Source organism: Temnothorax longispinosus, chromosome 5, assembly GCF_030848805.1.
Source record: "Temnothorax longispinosus isolate EJ_2023e chromosome 5, Tlon_JGU_v1, whole genome shotgun sequence".
NCBI classification, from domain to species: Eukaryota; Metazoa; Arthropoda; class Insecta; order Hymenoptera; family Formicidae; genus Temnothorax; species Temnothorax longispinosus.
In genome coordinates, this window is record NC_092362.1 from 11,776,503 (window position 1) to 11,788,695 (window position 12,193).

General features: G+C 33.4%; 1 protein-coding gene across 12 annotated transcripts in view; it reads right to left on the reverse strand.

Annotated features, from left to right (window-relative positions):
• The window catches only part of Gga (ADP-ribosylation factor-binding protein Gga), a 116,967-nt gene that overhangs the window by 91,323 nt on the left and 13,451 nt on the right, over positions 1 to 12,193 (reverse strand). For all 12 annotated transcript variants that reach the window (XR_011732178.1, XR_011732177.1, XM_071779151.1 and 9 more), the window contains 4 exons: positions 8,816 to 8,948; positions 2,969 to 3,312; positions 2,655 to 2,821; positions 2,266 to 2,376 (listed from right to left, as the gene is read on the reverse strand). Coding sequence is in view for 10 of the 12 variants with exons in the window: in XM_071779151.1 (XP_071635252.1) it covers positions 2,266 to 2,376; positions 2,655 to 2,821; positions 2,969 to 3,312; positions 8,816 to 8,948 (755 nt within the window). In the remaining 2 variants the exon portion in view is untranslated. The remainder of the gene's footprint in view (positions 1 to 2,265; positions 2,377 to 2,654; positions 2,822 to 2,968; positions 3,313 to 8,815; positions 8,949 to 12,193) is intronic.

Sequence of the window (12,193 nt, forward strand, 5' to 3'; positions counted from 1 at the left end):
AAACGAAACTGCAGTGGATCGAAAGCTACTTTTATACTCTACTTTCAGTTAAAATTTCAAGTCGATAACAATAACACTTGTGATTCTGCAATCATTTGTATAACAGTATGTTTGGGTGACGCGTCACGAAAATGGAACACAAGAAAATCGAGCAGCGTTATGTGAAGTTTGACACAGCAAATTCTGTGTCAAAGGAGGGATGTCAATAAGGCCGTCAGAATCGCTCCAAACTGTGGTATTTTTTTCCTACCGATGTAGCTCACAACCTCCTAGAACCGTTTGCTGTCCGAGCAATTTGAGGCTGAGAACGGGCAACTTAAAATCTCAAAAATCAATGAAGTTTTTCACATAGTGGTAGTGCCGGTCTCATTTCAGCATGTCATTGTTGGGAGGGAGGGAGGGAGAGAGGGAGGAGAGGGAGGCAGGGGGAGGGAGAAAGAGAGGGAGGCAGAGGAAGAGAGAGATAGGAAAAGGGAGGGAAGAGAGGGAGAGGGAGGCAGAGGGTGGCTGAGGGAGGGAGAGGGAGGCAGACCTGGTCCATCCCGTCTGGTTCCCGTCATTCTCTCTCTCTCTCTCTCTCTCTCGCTCTCCCTCTGCCCCTTTCTATCTCTCTCTCTCTCTTTCTCTTTCTCTCTCTCTCTCTCTCTCTCTCTCTCTCTCTCTCTCTCTCTCTTTCTCTCCCCCCCTCCCTCCCTCCCTCCCTCTCTCCCTCCCTCTCAACAATGACATGCTGAAATGAGACCGGCACTACCACCATGTGAAAAACTCCATTGATTTTTGAGATTTCAAGTTGCCCGTTCTCAGCCTCTAATTGCTCGGACAGCAAACGGTTCTAGAAGGTTGTGAGCTATATCGGTAGAAAGAAAATACCAGTTTGGAGCGATTCTGACGTAGGCCAAAAAACACCCCTCCTTTCAGAATAACGTGACAGAGAAACATTTGAAAAGTGTTGACAGTGAGAATGATTAGTAATCAATTAAATTAAATTTGAATCACCAAATTGTTTATGTCATTGTTGGTCCAGAACGGGATTCATCTTCATAATTTCACCGTCATCTAAAAATGCCTTGTACCCGGGATAGAATTTGATCTCTGTAAGTCTGTTTCAACTTCTTAAATGTTCCCATCGCATTGTCCTGGAGTTTGACATAGAATTTGGTCGTATAACGCTGCTCGATATTCTTATGTTCCATTTTTGTGACGTGTCATCCAAACATACTGTTATACAAATGATTGTAGAATCACAAGTGTTAATGTTATCGATTTGAAATTTTAACTGAAAGTAGAGTATGAATGTAACTTTCGATCCACTGCAGTCTTGTTGAGAAAAAAATTCAGTCTCATTGCTTTTTAAACAGACCACGTAAATGCTAAAGACATAAGAAATAAATATTTTTCTACATGTAGCACATCTTATAAATGTACTCGCTGCAATTATATTTTGATTGTCGATTACAAAACAAACTTTATTCGTATTTTCAAATAAAATTTCTTTCGATATTAATTTTGAATTTCCTTAAAGTATAGAATTTTGTACCTGTTAGAACGGTCATTTTTACGAAAGATATGTGTATAACATTATCATATTATTTAAGAAACTTGTAGAAAATGGATGAAATTTTAAAAATAAAAGTGAAAATATTTCTTTTATTTGATTATTGTTTTATACAAAATATACTAAAAAATATAGGATAAGTAACTAAATATATGCCAAATATTTATTTCTACGTAATAAATAAAATATACCTGCAAATTAAATAGTTAAAAAAAAAATAAAAAAATAACAAAATAAAAAATAATAAAATAACGTAGGTTTCGATTCAAGGTTTCTGCTATTACTACTCTTGCGGTTACTGATTACGTCATAAATCACTTATAACGCTGCTTTCTTTATGTTTTATAATCTACAATATCGATATCACTGATTACTCCAAATTTCAGGCATAAAATAATACTATTTGCAAAACGCATGGGACAAAATGCTCGAATATGAATCAACTTATTTTCCATGTAGATTCATCACGTGCAAGAGCATAAAATCGATGATTAGTCAACCATGCCCTCTTCTTGTAAGTATTTCTAACTTTTTACAAGTTATATATGAAATAACTTCATAAAAAGCAGCTTTATGGAGTTTTATTTTACAATTAGAGTATATAAAAATCATCATATCGTATTAATAATGTTAATTAATTTAAACATTTTTCTTCAAATAATTGATCAACTAATTTATCTTCAGAGAAAGAAGAACTGTAATTACTTTACCTTGAGAGGGTTTGCAATCAGCATAATCTGCGTAATTGCGGATGGAGGGAGGAATGGATTATGCCCTGGCAACTTTGTTCCAGAAGGCGCCTGCAGTCTACATTTGCATTTCTATGCACAGTTATATAAAATTGAAGTTGTAAAAATATCTGTTTAATTAAATAATATATAATTTCTCGAACAATTTTGAAATTTATAAATCTTTGACTGTTAACATTTTTAATGTTAAGAACTTAAGACTGCCATTCTCTTGTCAGATTTTTTAACATTAAACTTATATTCCAAGAATTCTTAGAATTTAAAATGTTATATAATTATAGAACCTCGTCGAAAATTCAAAGATTTAAATTCCTAAGAGATTTAGAAAATTCTAAATCTTAAACATTTACCTTGGGTACAACTGCTTGAAATAAATAATTACTAAGTGGCTTTGCGTTTTTGCTCATTGTAGTAATTACTATTACAGATACATCTAATCTAGGGCTATCTTGAGCAAAATGAAGCACCACACTAATGTCATTTCTTTCCTCAATTACCGTTAGAGGTGGATTTATTCCTGTAAAGTAGTTGGCATTAGTTTCTTGAAATAACACATATACAATAACACATATATAAGAAGTAAGAAATGTAAGTAGAATAAAAAAATAAAAAATAAACACAAAGGTATAAAACAATATTATAATATATAAATTTATCTAATAACCTGGCTTAATGTCTTCAAGGCAGATTGTGATATCAGTCAATGGTTTGATTTCAGGCTCAGTATTTTCTGTCTTCGACATACCGTTACGTAATTGCATCATTTCCTGCTGCTGTATTTTTGCATTCATTATTTCTGAATTACTACTTTTCTTGCATAAATCAGCAGTTGCGTTAAATTGTGACGAATTTGAGGGTGCTAAAATGTCCATATTACTATTTTTTTCACAGTTTCTTGTATATGGCTGTTCCATTGCGTTATGTTGTGACATGTTATTAGAATCGTAGGATAAATTTTGTTTTCGAATAGGATCATAGATACTTTTTGTCACATTACTGCTTATTTTGCTGCAAAAATATCAAATTTTTTCTTTTAATTAAAATTTTTGGAATATATCATTTATACAAAGTGAGATAGCTAAAGTGTCAAATTATTTTGTCTATTAAACAAACTATTTTAACAAAAAATACTTTAGATAATTCTTCAATATTGAGGATATAGTAACATTTAAGTAATTTTGAGTGACTTTGTGAAGGATGCATCAAGGTCACCTTGAATTTTTTTGAATTCTCATTTTTTATTGCATATTCTTTCAGTTGACATTAAAATGTTTCAAAATCGATATGATTAAAGTTTTTCATGAACTATCCAAACTAGTCACAGAAGTAACCGCTAGTAATTACAATATCTGAAGTATGCCTGAATATGCCATGTGGAAGCTAGATTGGATTTATTCGTGTGCGCGCACGCACGCATCACATAAACTGTCAAAAATTCCCATTTGCAAACTGTTCCTTTACACTTTTGTTAATCTATTAATGTTGACAATTATATATAATTAGATTTTTTTTAAACTTTGTTAATTAGTATACTGATATACTCCAATTTTCTGGAAAATATTTTTTTAACCATCATTATTAGAATACCTAGAATATAACATTTCCTAAAAGTCCCGATTTCACCATACTGTGTGTACGATATCCAGTGTACTTGCAATTATCAATAACTTTTCAAAAAGTCGATATTTTTAAAAATGTTTTTTTAACTTAAACGCGCGTTTTTTTTTTCAATTTAAATGCCAGAATGTCAGGAACGCGCCTATGTCATTATAATTGCGATTAATATTTAAAAATAAAAGTTAATTTTGGAAAAAACCCGAGTAGTCCTGACAAAAAAACGCTATTTGCTTCCAAAAATTACTTTTTCTTTCAACGTTGTATTATATAAAAAGTTTAATCATTTGCTGAAGGTAAAGGATGTAATTTTTCAGAAAAAAATAAGAAGTAATGATTTCTTTAAAAAATACAATTGTCTATACGTGACAAAAGTTGACTATGACAAAAAAGCACTTACATCACACATGGGTGTAGCACACCCAATATTTTTTTTATTGACATGCCATACTACTAAACGGTAGATAAGGCTGCGCAGGGTGAGGAGTCGTAGAGGGGGAACAATAATTTATTTACCTTACTCCACTTTGATTCCCTAACTTTCACTATATAGAAATGGCGAGTATTTTAATAACAAATGTGAGTGTGCTACACCCACAGTGTGGTGTTCTAGGGTTAAAGAACATATCATTATATAAATACTTAAACTTGTGAATGTAACAATAGTGTTTCACCTCATAATGTTAGTTTTCGTCAAAAAATAAATTAAATCTTTTTTAATAAGAAGATAGAGAGTAAACGAGGGGCCGATTATGTATCTTGAAACGAGATAGAAATTACAATAGTGAATAGATTTAGTAGATTTCGACAAATGAAATTATAGGAACCCTAGTAAATTTCCTCACTTTTATAATTTTTACCTCGTTTTAAGATACACAATTAACCCCCTGAACTTTATGTTCACCAGATTTAACACTAAGGTTGCTTGACCTTAACCCTAGAACACCACACTTGGTGCAGCATATCCACGTTTGTTATTAAAATTGACCGCCGTTTCTACATAGTAAAAGTTAGGAAATCAAAGTGGAGTGAAGTAAATAAACTTTTGTTCCCCCTCCATGACTCTTCATGCTGCGCAGCTTCATCTGCTGTTTAGTAGATGTATGGCATGCCAATAAAAAGAATATTGGGTGTGCTACACATATGTAGTGTGAGTGCTTTTGCGTCTTAGTCAACTTTTGTCAAGTCCAAATATATTTTTTAAAGAAACCATTATTGCTTCCTCATAGAGGAAGCTTTGTTTTCATAAACTTCGTATATGGACCTTGGATCGCATATAAAACTAGATCTAATCAATGTTTTTTTAGTTTTTAATGCCAACCTGTTCCTTATGTTCTAAAATGTCAAAAAATCGCTATTTTAAAAAATGTCGGTATGTGTGTATGTATGTGCCAAATTTACCGAAATTTCTATATAACTCCAGAACTAATCAATCAAATCTTAACAAATTATATATGAAATAAAGGTAGAAAAAACTGAAGAATATAATAGAATTAATAAAAATTGCTAATAATAAAGGGGTTACCGATTTCTGTTTAAAAAAACAGCCAAACTTACCAAAATTTCTATAACTCAAGAACTGATTAACTAAATTTTAAAGAATTATATATGAAATAGGGGTAAAAAAAACTAAAAAATATAATAGAATAAAAATTGCTAATAATGAAGGGGTTACCGATTTCTATCTAAAAGAATCATGATTCCCCCAATTTCCACAAATTTTGAGATATCAAGCTTAATTTTTTTTTATGGATAGAGTATCATTAAAGGAAGATTGTTAGTGAATTTGGCGAAGATCGGTGAAGGGATTACCGATTTCTGCTTAAAAAGTGTATAAGATGTACATGTAATTTTATAGAGTAATATTAAAAGAAGGTTGTTTTGAATTTTGCGAGGATCGGTGAGAGGGTTACCGATTTCTGCTTTTTAATGATACTCTATATAAAAATACATATATAACTAATACATGTAACTTTTAAGCAAAAATCAGTAACTCCTTCACCGATCCTCGCCAAATTCAATACCTTTCTTAAATAATACTTTATCCATCAAATCCAACTTGCACATTTTTTAAGCAGAAATCGGTAACCCTTTCACCAATCTTCGCGAAATTCAAAACAACCTTCCTTTAATGATACGTTCTATATATAAGATTACATGTAGAATAGAATTTATTTACTTCAGCTTTACAAAATTAGCCAGGAAGGGACTTGGTTTACAATTAAATCTCTCACTCATCCATCCATATCATGCGTACACTCACTGCTCTTAAACTAACCTAACTACTTAAACCTGAATCTATCACATCCTTATCTTTGGCTTAATTTATTTCCTTTCTCTTTTTAAATTCCTTCTCCCTCTTCTTCCATAATTTCCGCAACATCTTACCCTTATCTAAATCTAGTTCATCACTCCACAGCCTTTTCCACTTCTCCGCCCCGTCATTACCTAAATCCTTAAACCGTACACTTGCTCTCTGACATTCCTCTACATAATGTTCCATACAGTCATTGCCATCGCCGCACAAAATACATTTTTTGCAATCTTCTTCTAACTAATATTTGTTTATTTCTTCCAAATTTTCGCATCTCAGTTTTACTAAAGCTCTCACATCGTCACCTATCCTTACCCTTTATAAATTATCCTTCTTTAAATATTCCGGACCTCCAACTAACTTATAAGATTACATGTATAACTTGTACACTTTTTAGGCAAAAATCAGTAACCCCTTCATCGATCATTGCCAAATTCAACACCAACCTACCTTTAATGATACTCTATTCATAAAAAAAAGTGTGCAAGTAGAAACTTGTACATTGCTCCCTCATAGTTTTTAAGTGTGCAAGTGGAAACTTGTACAATGCTTTCTCATAGTTTTTAGGTGTGCAAGTGGAAACTTGTACATTGCTTTCTCATAGTTTTTAAGTGTGCAAGTAGAAACTTGTTTAAGTGAGCAAGTAGAAACTTGCACATTGCTTTTTTATAGTTTTTAAGTGTACGAGTAGAAACCTGTACATTGCTTGCTCTATGAGAAAGCCAAATTAATAAACATCTACTAATAATTATGCATAAAAAAACAGGCTTCCTCATAAATGTTCGAGAGCGCGCGGTAGCGCGGAATCGCGCGAGGTAAAGAGACAACCACAAAAAGAGCAAAGATGAACAGCAAGTACAGAAAGCAATAAAGTATATAATGTTCAAGTAAATCAGCTGTATACAAGTTCTTTACAGTCCCTTTCAGGTGAAGAGCCGTGAGCGCGCACAGACTTTAGCATGGCAAAAGCGGCGAGCGGTTAAGCGAATGCGAAAATGCGGATGGCGAAGCGAAAAGCGGTTTAAGCGGTATACTAGCGGTGATCTACGAGCGAAATCGATCCCGCTCCGAGGCGGCGGTCGTTTTATCGTCTCGGAAACGAGCCTCCCTCCAGCCCCTCCAGGCTAATTGCCGATAATTTCGGGGAGGTGATTGGCCACCGGCGGCCTACGTCACCGTGCATACGTCACCGTTTCAAGTGACGACCCGAGAAGATCGTTACATGTTTGCGCTCGTTTTGTTTGTAGCATGAATCTTTCTATTGTGTGAGCGCGGTGGCTTGACTTTATTTGTGCCCTCTGTCAACTGAGGCTATGTTTGCAAGCAATTAGCGAACTTTCTAGAACGCGAGCGATAGAAAGATCCATAATTCGACAACGCTAAACTTTAACGTCGACAAATTTAATGTTGACGAGGCTGCTTGAAATGCGATTGCGATACCGCGTTGAATATTTTATCCTTTCGATCGCTAGAATGCATATGAGTTGCGATGACTTTACTTCCTGAAAATCACGCGAGAATTACGCATGATCTCAAACACTCATAGAGAAAGCAATGTACAGATTTCTACTTGCACACTTAAAAACTATAAGAAAGCAATGTGCAAGTTTCTACTTGCTCACTTAAACAAGTTTCTACTTGCACACTTAAAAACTATAAGAAAGCAATGTACAAGTTTCCACTTGCACACTTAAAAACTATGAGGAAGCAATGTGCAAATTTCTACTTGCACACTTATTTTTTATTTGTTTTTGAAAAAACATCCTTTACGTTCAACAAATGATTCGTCTTTTAATACAATACAACATTAAAAGAAAAAATAATTTTTAGAAACAAATAGCACTTTTTAGTGAGTCTAGAAATTTCTACTCAAGCTTTTTTCGAAATTAACTTTTGTTTTCAAATGTTAATTGTAATTACAATGAGGTGTAACTATAACAGACGCGTTCCTGACAGTCTGGCCTTTAAATTAAATTAAAAAAATAAAAAAAATAAAAAATAAAAAATATCAGCTTTTCGAAAAGTTATCGATAATTAAAATTACACTGAGTATCATACACCTAGTGTGGTGAAATCGGGACTTTTAGAAACAGATGATACCACTTTTGAAAAATTCACTATCATCACTTTTCTGAAATGGAAGCCAATTTTTTTTAACATAAGTTGTAGGTCTCGAGATAAATATTTATAACTCAGTAAAAATAGTTCATGGAAAAGAATTTAATATCTACAATATCGTTTTGAAAAAGTCTCAATATCAACAAAAAAATATAAAAATTAAGATTTTTAAGTTTGAAAAAATTTTAAAATTTTAAAATGATTTTGATGTGCCTTTCACATCCATGTCATAAATGTTAATATCTGACATCCGCCCTACTTTTGTCTAAAGAATTTTGTCGAAGTATTTTTTTGCTAAAATACTTCGATTAACAAGTAAAATAACTTAACACTTTAGCTATCGTACACTATATATAAAATAATGCCTAGAAAATTGAATGAAAACCTTTCTACATCAGAGAGAGATTTCTTGTTTTTAATCATTTTATTTAGGGTTTAAAATTCAATATCTGTAGACATACTTACCCTTGTGACGAACGTGTACTTGATACTGTGCACGACAAACTTTGTTTAAGTAAAGTTTCTCCCAATTCATTTAATTCTTCCAATGCTTTTGCTTTACTGTCTATTTTTTCTTCATCAGTATTGATAACTTCGTCTACGGAATATTATTTATAAAAATAATACAATAAATAAGCATACATATATGTATAGGGTGTAACCGGATCTATGGAACAAAGAACGGTAATTATGCAGTTTAGGGGAAGCACCTCCGATGACCTTGACCTTGACATATGTTGTCAAGGTCACCCTCCTGAGTGACCTTCAGAAGGTTTTAGCCGTCGCTCGTTTTTTATTAAAAAGTTATAAACAAAAAAAGTTTCGAAAATATAGCAGTTATTTTAAGTACTGAGAGGCATAAACGACTAATATTACGTTTTTCTTTAAAGCAGAGAATACTTTATTTTGCGAGAAAGTCGCTGCTTTACCAAAACACAACATTTAAAGCAGTAAATTGTTGATAAATTGAAGTCTTTTTGTTAAAGCAGAGAATACTTTATTTTGCGAAAAAGTCGCTGCTTTACCAAAACACAACATTTAAAGCAGTAAATCGTTGATCACTAACCTACACAGGTTAGTTGACGCGCTTTAAAAGTATTTAAGTGTTTAAAGCGCGTCAACTAACCTATATATGCACCTATATATGCTATATTTTCCAAACTTTTTTTTGTTAATAACTTTTTAACGAATAGCGAGCGACGGCTAAAACCTTCTGAAGGTCACTCGGGATCATGACCTTGACAACATATATCAAGGTCATTGAAATCGGTGAGGTCGCCAAACTTTTTTTTGTTAATAACTTTTTAATAAAATACGAGCGACGGCTAAAACCTTCTGAAGGTCACTCAGGAGGGTGACCTTGACAACATATGTCAAGGTCAAGGTCATCGGAGGTGCTTCCCCTAAACTGCATAATTACCCAAAGAACGATGGATAAACTAGGCCAATTTCTGCTTAAAAAGTAAAACAAAAGTTATGCATGTAATCTTTAATTTTACACAGTTTAAACGGATAAAAATACTATCATCGTATTCAACGACCCAAAAAACATAAGATTACACAAAGGGTGTCAATTTGAAAACTTTCAGTCGGAATGTCTCGGGAACTAGTAAAGATACGAAAACAGGGTTTGGAGAGAATATAGGGTAGCAAGGGGGACATACTTTTATTTTAAAAAATTTGACCTTGGGTAGAAGCGTCATGGTCAAATAATGGTTAACTTGATTTTTTTAAATGGACACATAATTTTTTAAACATCTACGTTTGTAACCCTTCTCATTACAAGCTCAACGCGCTATGATTTAAAATCTTCGAAGGTCAGTTGACCAAATGCAGGCTCACAGTATTATTGTCTTTGTACATGTTGTGAGACACCTTTTGCAGTTGCAGCTTCTCTACTAAATTGAAACTAAATCGAAATCGAACGGATCTTGTTGTTAGACTTCTATTTCTGTTCGTGTTTATGTTCGTGGACATGGGCAATGTCATGATGACTTAGTTTGGCACGCGGAATCACCATGTTAACGCTTGTAGTACAAATTAGCACTCACTATACTTACCAGTTTAAGTAAACAAAAAAAATGTCAGTCACACCTACGTCCAATAATTAATATTAAAATTTGAAGAAACAGGATCAATAGCAAAGAAAAACAGAACCGTGCAAAGATTAGTGAATGAAGCAACTCAACTTGAAAGTGTTAGGTTATTTTGCAATGAATTCAACATTGTCGATTCGCAAGCTGCAGCTGCAAAAGGTGTCTCATAACATGTACAAAAGACAATAATATTATGAGCCTGCATTTGGTCATTTAACCTTCGGCGACTTTGGATCATAGCGCGTTGAGCTCGTAATAAGAAGAACTACAAACGTAGATATTTAAAAAATCACTTTCATTTAAAAAAATTAAGTTGACCTTTATTTGACCTTGACGCCTCCACCCAAAGTCAAATTTTTTTAAATCAAAGTATGTCCCCCTTGCTCCCCTACATTCTCTCCAAATCGTGTTTTGATATCATTACTAATTCCCGAGATATTTCGACTAAAAGTTTTCAAACACCCTGTATATAACTTACGTTACACTTTTTAGGCAGAAATCCTATTTTATTTATCGTCCATTTTAAAATATTTAGTGTCTTCAGTAAAAAAAGTTATAAAACTAAATACAAGTTATATAAACTATAATACAAGTAATTAAATACTTGAAACAAAATTGTCACTAGTCGAATTCAAAGAGTATAAAAGAGAAATAGAAGGGAGCATTTAGTGTTAGCGAAGCGGACGGAAGTGACTATATATTTCAGCATAAAAAGTGGCCTATCAAAATGGCCGCAAAAATTGGATGATTTTAATTATTAACTTATAAAATATTATCCCATAATTTAAGCTGTTATTGTTATGCCACAGGTCTGATAGTGCATCATAATGCTCTTATCTCACAATTAACACTTATTTACAATTTTTTTGCGTTAATAAACGTAAAAAAGTAAACTCTCAAGATGGCTGCCTGACGTACTTCCGTCCGCGATTTGCCTATCTCTCACTACCGATACATTCCTCCCTCTTGTTTCTCTTTAGTCAAATATTTAGTGTCAAAATTATTGTACTATTAAAAGTAGAGCTCGGAATACGCAGGTATCTGAGTACCTACCTGCTCGTCCGTTATCATTGTATACAAATCTGGACTAGTTCTGCGGTTACTTCAATAATTCGAATACCCGTACGATGCGGGTACCCGCGGAATCGGAGATCCGTCCAGATCCGTTTACAATGGTAATGAGTGAGCAGGCGGGTACTCGGATACCTGATTCTTTTTCCGAGCTCTAATTACTTAAGTGACTTATTTCGACCTCTTTAAAGCAAATTTTGACTATTTTCCCACAGATTTAGACGGATGCTACCATCGTATTCAGTAACACAAGAATGTAAAAAAACACAAGATTACATGCATAATTACACTTTTCGGCAGAAATCGGCCTACTTTATTTATCGACTATTAGGGGATAGGTCTCACCAAAAGAATCAATTTTTGTTCAGAAATCCGTGTCCTCTGACGCGTTCTTGAAGAGTTACATGTCTTTGTTCAGATCACCTGTGAGATAGATGATAAACAATCGGTATCACGACGGCATCGCGCATGACGTCTGACAATACTAGTCCATATGTTAATTTTTTATATATTTTTGCTGTTTAAAAAATTTTATTTACACATATTTTATTTACACGAGTTTCTTAACAAAAATTGATTCTTTTGGTGAGACCTACCACCCCCTAAAATTTGTCCCATGAATCTTGCTACATCCTGAATAATGAATAAATGTAAGATGAAAAAAAACATCCCAGGT